Here is a 14354-nt window from a genome sequence, read left to right as displayed (position 1 = left end):
TAGAATGATACCTAATGTAAACTGAAATTATTTTTTGAGTGGAAAAGTCATAGAGAAGTGTTCTTTTGCTTTATTGTAAATTATTGCCAAATGCCATTGTCATGTGTCTTGGTCTACTAACTTATCATCATTTATTATCTACTTTATTTTCAAATTCTAAAAATTATCATCAAGTGCAGCCCACTCAGAGGGAAGTAAATTTCTCCAGAATATCTCTAAATGTATTGTTTCACAGTCTTTCTCTTGTGCGGATTTTTTTTTCAATATCTTACAAACACTATGTGTTAAAACAGACCTTGTAGAAGAGTTGCCTGTGAATCCTGGTCCTATGTTATAAGACACATTGAGACTTCCCTTCCAGCTGCTGTCTGGAGCTGCAGGTCCTCCCATGGACCTGTAAAGTGAAAACCAAGACAAATGCAGTTGATCAGTAACCTAAAAATCTCAAATTCCCTTAACAATTATTGCAGCAAACCCAAGGTGCGTTTACAAAATTCTTAAAATAATTATTGCAGAAATAGGTTGTTTTGAATTTTCCACATTTTCTGAAATACACATTTACTACAATGCCAATAACAGCAAGAGATTTTATCATCTTAGTATAAAAACTCTGTCTGTGCTTATGTCAATACTGACTTATAAGTGAGAAGGACTGATGTACACTCACCTCAATAATACTTCTGCATCATGATATCCAATGGGGTGAACTGGGATTTTGGGAATCCCTACACCTTCGTTAACTTTATACCTGAAAGTGTACTCTGAGAAACCAGAACAAAATGTCAAGTTTATAGCGTTCTTAGCAACTTTTACAAAACTGAAAACACTATTGAACAGTGCAGCCACACAGTAGCCGCAGGCATTCATCATTCTTTTCAATTCTTACATCATTTCTCAGATATTACTTCTAGGAAACCAAGCTGCAGTGACAGAACCACAAGCCCAGTAATGCATCTGCACAACAGGGCAAAAGTCTCCACTTTTAGATTTGCTGTCCGTCCATATTACTACATCTCCTCAAAGCTGGGAAAACCAGTCTGGTGAGTGAGGTGAAGGCGGCACCTGTGCAGATGGTTGGCAAGCTGCAGAACACATCCCTGATACACTTGCCTGTGTTGAAGACAGGCAACGTCTCTCTGAGTCTGGTGGGAGAGACAAGCACAATCTATGCTGTTTTTTCAGCAGGTTGTCTTATGCCCCCAACACCGTTCACACAAGCTTTCCAAAAGCACCCCTGTACACCCATCCCATCAGCAGACAGCACTAGTAGGCATCTTTGTTCAGATTAAGTTTAGGATGCCAACAAGGACAAGACAAGCATATTGTGCCAAAGTTTGAAAGACTCCAGGTGCCTGTTATTTTTGTTGCAAGAATTTTACTCCCTATAAGGGGGATTTTAAACTGCTTTTCTGCTTGGAATTTATGATCAGAAAGAAAATATACCTCCAAGCAAAGCTATTAGTCATCTTTGATGGTAGAGTATAATCTAGTTTAAACTGGTCATCTTGAGAAACACAGATATTTAAAAAATGATTAGAAATTCTCAGTCATTTCCTGCTGCTTCACAGTCTCTAAACCAGCACATCCTGCTTTTCTAAGAGTTATAAGGCTGGCATCAAACCAAGAGATTTTCCTGAAGTTTTTTTTCATAAAAACTTTTCTTCCCCACCTAAGTTAAAAGCAAGCAATTAGAATGGCATACAGGCAGAACTTAGTCTGCAATAGGAAAATTAACTACTGCTAAAAATAATTTCTAGCAGCTTTTTTTTTCTTCATCTCTATTGAAAATAAATGAATTTCTAGTGCCACATTTCAGCACCAGTTTATAAAGTACTTGATGGCCCAGGTTACAGAAGTTTTACTCACCCTTGGCAGGATAACCTGGTGTTAGAGGGTCCCCAGCTCCATTCAGGTTTAATACATTCCCACGCTGGACTCCTCCACCTGGAAGGTTCCAGCCACCTGGATAAGCATCTGTTCCTGGGGCACAGTAGTCAGCAGGGTCTGAATAAAGTATGATCCCTTGGGCTCCTGCTAATATGGCATTTTTAACCTGTGAAATTACTTGCTCTTAAGAAATGTTGTGGGTTTTTTTTTTTTTAATCAATACAATGATAAATCTGAACGTTTCTTCCATGTAGACATAATTTTAGAAGTTGTGTATGTAGTAGAGTGAAAATTACTCTAGATTCAGCAGAAGGAAAAACCACAGTAAAACGTACTGTTCATTATTTGTGTCATACATTTAGTCACAGCTCAAGGCTATGAAATAAAGTACAGGACATAAAACTGAGGCACAAAAACTGACCACAATCCTCACTGCCCCAATGTCATCCGTTTTGTCAGAGTTGTAGTCTAAAGTCGGAAGATACAATTATTCAGTCTCTGTGCATCAGACTCCTTGTCAAATAATTACTATTTCAAAATACTACAATTCTGTGGATGAAAAGTATCAGAAGTCTTGGCTCTACAAACTCCTCAGTTCCCTAACCTTTGCAAGAACTACCTAGGAAGTTTGCAGTCATCTCAGTCTCAGTAGTTTAATACACATGGCTTTATTGTTTTGGAAGTTATTAGACTGCAGTCACAATGGGTGCATTGCAGGCTTCCTTCTGCTCATATATTCCAACTCAGAGCCATCACTAACCCCCTCCAGCTCTGTCATGAACAGTCTTACCCACAGAGGAAAAATTAAAACACAACCCTTACTTTGTTTCCTCTGAAGATCTTCCCGTATCTGGCAATGACAATCTTTCCTGTACAGTTAATTCCCATTTCACGCTCCAGCTTAAAAAAATCTTCTGTACGGCCATAATTCACATAGACCAGATCTGCCTGCTCAGAAAAGAAAAGCAGTGTCACGGCAACTGGTTAATAAACAGGGAAAATACCCATTATCAGAAATACGCTGTTTCATTCACTATGTATGATATAGTTTTGGGGTTTTTTGCATTTCTGCAAATTAGGTCCAGTGCCCATAAAAACAATAGCAAAAGATATCTACTATATTCTATAGGAAGCTTTGGCTTAAATGGCTGACCTTTGTATATTATCCTGCCCTTAACAACAGCCTTAAAATCTGAGGCTGGAAAATAAAACAACGTACTTTGCTTAACTGACAAACTTCTCTGGCCATGACAAATAGTGGTATACCTTGCATATGCAAACACTCACTATTACATAATTTCATGAATTTATGCAATCCAATGCTGCCCCTGACCTGTTCCATAATGGATTAGCAGATTAACTGAGGGACTTTTGTGGCCTTTGAAGGCATTAATTTCTTCCAAGGCATTAATGTCTTCCAATCTGATTTATATATTTCTAATTCTATTTGTGCCTTAAGCAGATCCTCCTCATATGATTGAATAATCTGGAGCAATCTGAGACGTATCCAAAATTTTTCATCAAGATAAAAACTTTTCACATATTATGTGATTCAGAGTTCTAGCAATTTGAGAAAGCTTTATTTTTTTGGTCATAAAAGACTTCTAAACTTTGCACAATATGTGCCCTCGCTGTGCTTAAGTGCTCCCTACTTAACACAAGTGGTTAATTAAAACTACTACAACAAATATTTTGAGAAGTTGGAGCAATCTGTTCCATCAAGTTAGGGATAAGGACATTCACAAAATATGACTTCAGCTAATAGTACTCTTGCATAATTTTTTTTCTTACCTCTGGCACTCCTTGTGCTGAAAAAGCATTATATGGTGGCAGTATATCAGCAACATTTTCATACCCCTGTGCAGGTGGTTCAAACAATGACGTATTGAAAACCTACCAATAAATAACAGAAGTCTTCGATTAAACACTTCAGGCACAAATTTGCACACTAAGCAAATGCTAAATGTGCAAACCGTATGCTAGTTTCCATAAATTGCTAGCAAAAAATACAATTCTAACTGGCATGCATAAGTTCAAGCAAAAACACAGAGAGGCATCCAGAGATGAACTTTTGTAACAGAATGAGGATATGAATACAAAGAGACATCACTTGTCAGAAGATGCCCATCAGTCACTGCCTGAACCTAAGATAAGAAGTAGCTGAAAACTGCCAAGAGCTTGTGACAGTAAAAAGATACCTAGTTCATCCACGCCATCCCAGGTATTTTTTGTGGTTACTCCCACCTGTATCATTCTTCTTCTCATCAGCTCTTTGCTAGTTATGCTCCAGTTAAATGTGCTACCCTTTATCCCTATATATTGTAACACTCATGTTGCCTTAAGGTTCATGTCCACTTTGTGTCACCTTGTGAGATTATAACTGAGATACTGTTACAGTGTCTTGAAAAATTTCTTCATTCTTTCGTATCTAAGTGCATGTCATCCTGAGCACATATTCCTTAGTTTCTACCATCATCCCTACCTTTGTGCTTTGATGCTTCTCTAGCAGTCCCATCTCCTCTCCTTACTCAGGCTCCTTGTCAGATTTTACATCTACTTCTTTATTTCCCTGAATGTTCAAAAGGGAAAAGATGTCTATAGGCTGACTAGTTCATTAGTACTTCTAACACTTAGAAAACACCATAGGGAGACAATGGGATCAGGTTCAGAGCAAGGAAAACTAGGTAGTATTTCATACAATCAATAGTATCTCTAACTCCTTACCTCAGCATGTTGTGGAAGCAAAAATTGTGCAGGGTTTGGATAGGTACTTGGAAGAGAGATCTAACAAGGGTCACTGACTGGATAAATACTTGGAAAAGAGGCCTAATGAGGATTCTTTAAGAGACTAATTACAGCACATTCAGAGAATGCCTGAGCTGAAAACAGCTAGACACAGGAAGAATCGCATGCCTGAAATACATTTCTTTGTTTTAAGCATCCCTGTGCACCCACTTAAGGCTGTTTATGGAAACAGGATATTGGCCTAGATGTATCTTTAAGCTGAACCCTTCTAACATGTTATGGTCTACTAGTGTTAATTGCAGCCTCTCCACACATCCTCTCTCCTCCATATGAGGCACTGAGATTACAGCCATTCTGCTGTGCTACTGCATAGCCTGCAAAACCATTTCTAAATATGAGTTCCCTTTGCACTGGACTTTTTATTGTAATAGAAAGCACCTGCTGAGCTGAATGGGTGGGCAAAGAGAGGAAGAACTGTTTTTTAAAGGAGCCTTACATAAATAGAGTTTTGTCGTTAAAAAGATCACCTCATTGCCTTGATCATCAATTACTGAGATGTAGTTTGGCTGCTTTTCATTTGGGTATGAAAGAAGCACATCATAATGAACAAGTTCGGCTGAATCCAATCCAAATTCTTTCCACTGGCCTTGAATTTGTTTGGCAAGAATAAGATTCTGTTTAGTTCCTGCGAGATGAGGTAACCTAGTAAACGAGCTAGAACAAAACAGAAAACTGCTAATAAGTAGGAAATTCAGAGAAACACAATAGTGAGCTAGGATCAGTGCATATAAAGCTAATCCTCAAGGCCACATTGAACTGTAAGGTCTTACAGTTTAATTTAGAGCTAAATAACATGATTCTTTTTCAGAGTCTGCATCAGGACAAGTACAAAATGTAGTCAGAGCAGAGGATCTCTCCTGAGGCCTTAAGTTAAGTCAGTTGAACTTCTCTTTGCATAACAGGATTAACCACATCTACACACAAGCAATGCAAATCAGTGTCGAAGACATTCAACAAAAGAATGTGAGCAGTTTGCAAGGAGCAGAAATAAATATAGGAAAACTACACATTCAGAAGGGAACCATCCAGATAATTCTGGTATCTGATGATTGATTTTTACACTATTGACATAATGTGTCCTGATGTCCTAATACGTTTAACTTGAAAATCATTACATTATATTATCCACACAGATTTGCCTTTTTTTTTTTCCTAATCAAACCCCTAAATAATAAAAGCCTTCTTAAAAACATTTACTTCCATATCAGATGTAATTCATAACAGCGATAAATAGTCAGAAACAGTATCCAACCCTACAGAAATCCGTCTGCGATTTTTTTGGCCCACTGAACAAGTATGCTGTGGTGAAAGCTCATCAGTCAGTCAGGTACTCAGCATCAGCTTCAAATTCCCAACACACTACTTGTCAATGGTTGCCCCACAGATGTCAGATACCATCAATTACCATTAACTTGTGGTAACAAATACCATGATTAATATCACTTTAACCTGTCATTTCAGACTGTTTTCAAACCATCTGAGAGCATGTTCTTCAGCGTGTATTTCTGCAGCTTCCTAAGGACAATGTTGTGGGAGATGATGTTCTAAACCTTCCTTACAGAAGGCAATCATACTGATGATACACACAAAAAGTAAATAAATGCTGACTGTTCCTAACTATATTTCTGTCCCCTATGTGTTCAGAAATTCCAGAAGGATATTTGGTCACCCTTCCAGGATCAAAACTAACCAATCTACTGCAAGCAATGAATACAAAATATGATAAGGCCTATGGACATAAAAAGCTAATTGATGTTAGAAATTAAACCTTTTGGGTTTAGGATCAAACTTGTCCTTAATCCTTTCATGTTCATGATGCAGCTGCTGACCTACATGCTGAATACCAACACTTACAAACCAGAGTTATTAACTTTTCATGTGAATATGTTTGTTCCTCTGTAGGAAATATAAATATACACAATAATGATTTTTTTCCTAAATTTTCAATGGAATGCACAGCAAAACAAAAGGATCTTTTTATATCCTTAGCATTTTAGATTCATAGTAATCAGCATATCCCAAATACAGTAAAATCATTTTGGTCTGAGAGAAAACAAAGTCATCTGATATAAAAGCTTCAGTCACTTGCAAGGAAAAAACAGACCATTAAATCAAGAAGATGAAAAATCATAATAAAAAGGACTGGTAAGCACTGGCAGTAATGCAGCTTGAGTGAAGTAGACTTGACACTACAAGTACTCCAAAAACTTAGCTTCAAAAATGGGAAGAGGAGGAACAGAAGAGTTGTGAGCCTCTCCCTTCTCCTTCCCTCAGGCATTCTGTATAGACTAAATATTTCCAAAGCATCTTAACAGCTCTGCTTTCTTTCACTCTTCCTTGGGGCTTATGTTATCACTTTTTTGTGACTGATAAAATTGTTCAAAAAACAAGATACACACAGCTTACCGGAGGAATTGCTTGATATTCTCCGCTTTCATTTCAGCCACAAGTTTCTGTCTCACATTTTGGTAGACAACTGAAGAGTTGAGGGTTTTTTCAGTCAGTTTTGTCAGCCATCCTGAAACACATTTGAAAAGCTTCCTCCTTAGCAAGAACACCAGTCCTCACATGTTTGAGCCTTTGAGCAACATGAAGTATTGAACAGTTAGAACCACACGGATGCACAGGGCTTAGAGTACCCTCTGTCAGTGTCTGCCAGCTCAGAGAAGTATAAAAGTAAAGTATAAAAGCATAAAAGTAAAATATATTTCATTGACTGAATTGCCTAAAAAGTGACAAAAGACTACACCCTAAATCCCTGGTAAAACCCCTTTCCTTGCCTTTTTAAGACAGACTCATCTCTCATTAAGCCATAGTTTAAATTCTCAATTAACAGTTTGCAGTGTGAGGTTTGATACTCATGATGAAATTCCCTAATTTAATTTATTCATATATTTTAAAAAACATGCGTAGGCATATTTAAAGTGAAGGTCTAGGACTCAACAGCTACCCTGCTTGCATTATGATAGTTACAGACTTGGGGTACCCCTAGACTATCTATTAATTAAAGGAATAAAGTTAACTGTGACACAAGTCAGTTTTAAAATGTTAAATTCAGTAGCCATAAATGGTTGTAGGAGAAGACATATCAACTGTATTAGTTTGTCTTAAGAAGAAAGCAACAAAAAAACCCAACAAAACAAAACAAAATCATGTTATTGTTATAGGTAGACAACCCAAAAATGGGAAAATTTTCATAAGACAAACATATGTGGTGTCACATGCACAATATATACAACTCCTTAGACCTAAATGCAATTGTAGTAACACTCTAAACAGAACAGTGATACTGGATTGGACAAAAGGTCCATCTCCCCAGTATTCTGTTTTGGAGCACAGTCAAAATATGATGTTTAGGGAAATGCATAAGAATAGCACAAACACCAGAAATTTAAAGCTCAGAAATCTCCTAAATCAAACTAATGTTTTATATATTTAATAGCCCTGATGGATTTTTTTTTTTTTATGCTTTAGCCTTAGGTGTGTGCTACATGTTTAAAAAAGACATGCAATTTTAGATTTAAAATCAAATGCTGAAAGTGACTTTAGAAAAAAAATCTCATGTTCTAGTAAAGTTCATCGTGCATGCTAAAAATCTTCAGTAACTCCATTTCTGGCTGTCAGTCAAACTCCGCCTCCTCTACATTCTACCCTTAATTTCTAAAATAGCAACTGAATCCAAGCACTTAAATAGATCTTAGGAAATACAAATTAAAAAACAAAATCATGGAGATCTGACAATCACTGAAGTCTCAAACTCTTCTATTAATCTTTCCTCTTTGAACGCCTGGGTTTCCGTTTCGGAAGCTGTCAGTTCACCAGGGCTCGGCGTACGCTGAAGTGCAGCCATTCTATTCCTCACTCCCTAAAGACCAAAACTGCTAGAGTAAACAACTTCTTAGAAGAGCAGTGGGATGACTGCTTTACAATGTACCTAAAGAGCAGTATAATCTCCCTGATGGTGAGTTAATCACAACAGGGGTTGCACTTAGTTATGTGCAGAGGACAAAAGCTGGGGGCTGAGCCCCTGGGTCTCCATACTGACCTGTAAGAAAGCCCAGCAAGAAACAGCCAAGCAGCCCAGGGCAGATGAGCCATGTGCAGAGGGTGGTCTTGCTCCTGCTCCTGGCCATAGGGGCATCACTGGCGGGCAGCTTGGCAGGCTGTGAGGAGGGCAGGCAAGCAACTGCCTTCCTCCTCCTCTGTCCCCTCCTCCTCTTTCCGCCTGCAGCCCCAGGGCTGTCCCTGGCTTCTGTTTTTCTCAGCTCTCGTGCTGCCTAACCAGCCTTAATCCCAGGATTATGATGATTTGATTTTCTTAGTGCAATAAACCACTTCCATTTCTGAGTCTCACTCCACAAAACAGCTCCTGTGTATCTCTGTGACAATTATGTATCTAGGCTGTGCACCAAGCAGTTTAAAAGTACTATTTATAAGACTAATTTCTATTAATTATCAGGACTTCCTAGTTTTGAAAGTTCTTAGTTTAGGTTTGATCACAATCTATTCCAGTGTAATTGGCCAAGAGATGAAAATAAGGGAAAACTCGTTTCCTCTTTACCAATGAAGCACTGAATTGCTTCCTTTTGTAATCCATAGTAACACTGATCCTTAGCAAGTGAGGAATACTTAGAGCAGATGAGATTTACCAATTTACATTAGCCAGTAAGGACACTTTCAGTAATCATCCAATTTGCAACTGGGAGAAGTTGCAAAAGTATTTTTTATATTCTCTAGCTTTTTACACTTTAGACTTCAAGATTCTTAAGATAAAGTTTTCCTAGTCTAATTCAGTCAAGTCCATCAGAATCTCATGGGAAAGGTCACAACTTCAATGCAAGGAATAGATGAAAAATACATTCATAGACTAATCATACTTTTGCACAAACTTACTCTTATGCTGCACATCACTCCCTGGTGGTGAGTTCCTGCATGGCTATATGGAAGCCAAGACTTACCTTTCTGGGACTGAGGACCTGCCCATTTGAGACCAGTTATATGATTAAAGATAGGAAAGCTTTTCTGGGAGCCTGGAATGCTCCAAGTTCCTACTACTCACTGCCAAAGTCCGAAGAAGATATATTTTGTGAAAGAAATATCAGTACTCTGAGTATCAAAACTTTCTTAAACACATTAGGTTGAGCTCAAAATGTTCAGAAAAAGCTGAAAAGACTAGTTAATATCCTAATTGCTTCACTAGAGCTTTCCAGAGAACAAGGACTCGGGTATTCTGCAACAGTCATAGCCACCATCTCAAGCTCAGGGCTGGATGTCTTTGTTCAAATTACAGGCACGTCCAGTTTTGTGATTTTTTCCCTGTCATTCCCCAACTGCTCATAAGCCATCACAAATTCTAAACAGCAATGACATTTCACACTAGCATCTCAATTGACATATACAAACCAGATGGAATTCCACCTACAGAACTCATAAAGAATGAGCATATTGATGTATTATTAGCATTTATATAGCACTGCAGGTGTAGGACTGGCACATAATAGACAGTAAAATGACAAGGGCTTTTGGAGATTGCTAACAAAATTAGACCTCACATGATAACATCAGTAAAAAAAGAAGGTACGAATAGCAACAGTGAGGATGTATGAAATGTATTTATTTCTATGCCTGCGTCTTTTTAAAGTGACAAGGGCATTAGCAATGCTGAGGTTGAATAACAGCAGCAACAAGGTGGCTCCTACCACTTAAAATACAGTAGAACTATTAGTTATTATTTGTGACACGTTCTTACATGCCATGGATTGGCCCCAGGTGGAGTATATCATGTTACAATTAAATGCAATATAACATACAGTGTAAATCTGTCTTCAACCACATACCCTACACAAAGGACAGGGACAAGAAATAAGATGAAAAAGGTCATGGGTTGAAATAAAGACAGGGACATTGCTTGTCAGTTACCATTATAAGCAAACTGGGTTCCACTTTGGGATAAACAATTTACTTCAAATTAAAACAGACTTGGAGAGTGAGAAACAAAGACAAAAATTAAAACCTCCTCCTCATAACCCTCTTTCTTCACTGACCTTGGAGCCTGCAGGGGTGTTCCTCTCTCACATCCTCTGTAGTCTGGCTCTAATTGCTTCTGTGCAGTAACTTACTTCCCCTTCTTAAATCTCTTATCCCAGAGGCACCACCACCATTGCTAGTGGGTTCAGCCTTGGCTGGCACTGGCTCCGTCAGACATGATGGAAGCTTCCAGCAGCTCCTCACAAAAGCCACCCCTGCAACTAAAACCTTGCCATGCAAACTCAATCCAGATGGGGACAGACTTTCAGTAGGTCCTGTTGCAACAGGACAAGATGTGATGGTTTTAAACTAAAAGAGGGTAAACTCAGACTAGATATAATGAAGATATTTTTTTATAATGAGGGTGGTGAGGCATTGGCACAGGTTGCCCCAGAGGTGATGGATGCCCCATCCCAGAAATATTCATGATCATGTTGGATGGGGCTCTGAGCAACCTGATCCAGTTGAAGATGTACCTGCTTACTGCAGGGGGGAGGTGCACTAGATGATATCTGGGGAACCCTTCCAACCCACACTGCTCTGTTCTGTTCTATTCTATAAATCAGCTTGGTGTGTTGTGAAGGCCAGCAACATTACAACACAAGAATTTTTGTCATCTCTCTTTGATTATATCTATTTTGTATATAAACATCTGAAATTACTTGCTGATAAATTACAAAAGTATTCCTGAGTTAGCTCATCTGTGTACTTCCTGGGAAGAGGAGAAAAACAAAACATAAAGGCTAAGCAATTACCATTCTCCCAGGTGAAACAGAAGCAAGATGAGATTTGGTTACATATACACACACGCACATTACTAAATCACAAAGCCAAAGTTTTAGTATCACATCTTACAAATGCTCCTCAGAGTAACTGGAGTTAGAGAAAAATGAGCCTAACATGGTGCAATCTGAAGTAAAGCATGCCTGGAATGCAAAGTCACATATGTGAGAAGGTGTAAGAAGCTGCTCCAAACCAAACCTCATCTCACTCTTAGCTGCTACTGATCATCTCATTTAGTAGCCAAGGAGTGACCTCAGAGATGTTAAGATGACCAGTAGCCCAAAATGCTCGTCCTCCTTTGAGTGATTTCCTGGACAAATCAAAACCACATCCATTGGCTGCCCTGTTCTTTTACGTGGGCTTGTTCCTGCAGGAACAAAGATATTACCAGCCTGAGAGACTGCTAAGAGCATGCCTCTGATAATAGCTCTGATAACAGGTATTTTATTCAGTTATGAAAACACTCACTTCAGTCTAAGCTTAATCAAAGATTTGAAGCTGATGGGAGATAAAACCATCTAAGTAGTCACAGAAATTATGCAAAACAAGTTGTCAAAACATTACTGAGAAAAAGGACTCCCTTTCTTAGAGCAGGTAACAAAAACAGCCCAAAACACAAACTCCTGAATGCACAGTACTTCTTTAAATTAATATAACTTTTTAAATTAACACAAAAACTACAAGTTACTGCATATTCCTCATAATGAGTTTGTGAGCAGTGAGAATTGCTCACACTGATAGTGAAAATAAGACTGATGTTCAGCTGAAGCTATTAGAACTTGCAGGTAGCTACACATGTTTACTTAGAATATATAAACCCCTGGTAAAATAGAAAAGCTCAAAAAATGGCAAGTATACACATGCCAGATGCAAAACTACCATGCATTTGTGTGTTGAATGCATAATTGTGCTACGCAGCCAATCAGTAAAACCAGTAATAGTACATAAAAACACATAATACACAGGACAAATGCCAGGGCTTGCAAACTGTAGGCTGTAGCTGCTCAGCAACTGTGCCCTAAAGCTTAATACTTGCAGCAAGAAAGACATGCTACTCGATTGCGCTGCTTGACCTATTGTTAGACTAAAGGTTGAACTTGTGACTTGAGAATTGAAAGGGCCTGGCGGTTTGTGGGAAAGGCAGCCCTGGCAGGAAAAATGGCAACAGGGGAATGCTCAGCTGCTATTTCAAATCAGTAGTTTCCTTCTGACTCTGCCAGTTTCACAGACCCCTGAACTCTCTCATGACCTCTACAGTCTTTCTATCAGTTTAAAAGGGTAGTAGATGTTGATGCTTTGAGTCGGAGTCTTTGTTATTTTGAACTTCATGAATCCATTATCAGATTCCAGCTAAAATAAAATTTACATTGCTGGCAGCTGACAAGTCCAGATTGCAAGCTTTAACCCTTTCTTCTACAAGAAGAATTCAGAAATTATGCAGTGAGGTCAACAGCCAAAGTAACATTGACATTGCTGGTTTCATGAAAGCAAGGATTCATTTTAATACAGGTATAGTTTCTCACTTTTCCAGACATGCATATGTTTTGATTTAATTTGATTTAGACTCTTAGTGCATAGGATGATCATTGTATGGAGTTCTTTGGAAAACCTGAACAGTATCCAATTTGTGATCATATGATAGCAATACTTTCTTTAAAAAAAAATTGCTCCTTTTTCACTTAACTTCATTTCACTTCACTCCTTCCAGGCTCTTTAATTTAATTAATTTCACACTCAGGGCTTGAGTTAGGTAATAGCTATGCCCCTAAGATATCTTAGCAGATCTAACAAAAAAATACATTGTCTTAAAAAGGAGTTATTTCTGTATCTGGCCTGTCCCCAGAAGGTTCCTTCAATGCATACTCTTCCATGATCATGTGACTAGTTCAGACAGGTTTTTTTAAGCTCTAAGAATCAGTGGACTGGACATATTTCTCAGTGCAGCTAGAAAGTTCTCAAGAACTTATTAACACTGCTTTTAATGCATATTACTTATTATTTAACCATTATTCTCCACTTGTCTGCTTTGAATGCATATTATTTATATAACCATTATTCTCCACCTTTCTGGCAGGAACTAGATGTCTCTATTTTTTGATAAATGTCAATTGGCCTAATTTTGTTCATAAATGTGAAATATGATGCTTACTTCTTTGTATTATCCTAGTAACTGAATCATGTGAAATTAGATTTCTCAGTGCATACTACTCTTTCATTTTATGCTTTCTGCTTAGAAGTTATAATCCGAGTGACATATATAGGAAAAGAAGAGCTGCATATGCATCCATGCATATATTTTGGCATATGGTTTGCCTAGCTGACTAAAAATCAGGTAGCTTCAGTAATTAGCTATATAGGCTTTAGCATTTGCTTTCCAGTTATGACACCAGCCATTTTTGCCTTGAATAGTCTTTGAGGAATGAAGGTGCAGTGGCTATATCTAAACTCCATAGACAGTGACAGCAAGAAATTATTTAGGGAATAGAATGTTTTTATCAGAACTTCCATAGAAGTTCTTGAAGACTAAAAAGCATATTCATTTAAAATTTTTATTTAAATAAAATGCTAGATGCATTTAGACCCATTAATCAGCACCAAGTACTGCTCTTCTCAGAATGGACATCAGAAAAAGCTTCATGCTGACAAGTGAGAATGGAAACACCCCAAACGATAACATGTAGTACAGAGTCTCTGACCTCAAATCTACTTGATAGGAGACTGTGCTAGGGCTTCGGAGAAGAGCTGGCTGAATCCATCTAAATACGTTCTTCTCTTAAAAAAATTAAGTCAAGTTCCATTTGCTTTAAAAATTCAACAGCTGCAGACTGTGGTTTGCATTGAACAAAGGTCAC

The 14354-nt window shown here is 38.1% G+C and overlaps 1 protein-coding gene across 2 annotated transcripts in view; it reads right to left on the bottom strand.

Annotated features, from left to right (window-relative positions):
* LOC114063505 (N-acetylated-alpha-linked acidic dipeptidase 2-like) overlaps positions 1 to 9337 on the bottom strand; it is a 29901-nt gene extending 20564 nt beyond the window's left edge. The window contains exons 1-8 of one of the 2 annotated variants that reach the window (XM_027895815.1): positions 8738 to 9337; positions 7099 to 7210; positions 5160 to 5346; positions 3679 to 3780; positions 2710 to 2835; positions 1867 to 2053; positions 668 to 761; positions 296 to 394 (exon numbers count right to left, since the gene is read on the bottom strand). In XM_027895815.1, coding sequence (XP_027751616.1) covers positions 296 to 394; positions 668 to 761; positions 1867 to 2053; positions 2710 to 2835; positions 3679 to 3780; positions 5160 to 5346; positions 7099 to 7210; positions 8738 to 8825 — 995 coding nt within the window. In that variant the 5' untranslated portion in view covers positions 8826 to 9337. The remainder of the gene's footprint in view (positions 1 to 295; positions 395 to 667; positions 762 to 1866; positions 2054 to 2709; positions 2836 to 3678; positions 3781 to 5159; positions 5347 to 7098; positions 7211 to 8737) is intronic. The other variant, XM_027895814.1, reaches the window with a different exon arrangement.
* Between the last annotated feature and the right edge of the window lie 5017 nt (positions 9338 to 14354).

The sequence above is a fragment of the Empidonax traillii genome, unplaced genomic scaffold, assembly GCF_003031625.1.
Source record: "Empidonax traillii isolate 1590-97213 ecotype Southwest subspecies unplaced genomic scaffold, ASM303162v1 scaffold471:size1368335, whole genome shotgun sequence".
In the NCBI taxonomy this organism is placed as follows: Eukaryota; Metazoa; Chordata; class Aves; order Passeriformes; family Tyrannidae; genus Empidonax; species Empidonax traillii.
Note: the sequence above shows the minus strand (reverse complement) of the source record. Positions and strands in the feature narration are given on the sequence as shown.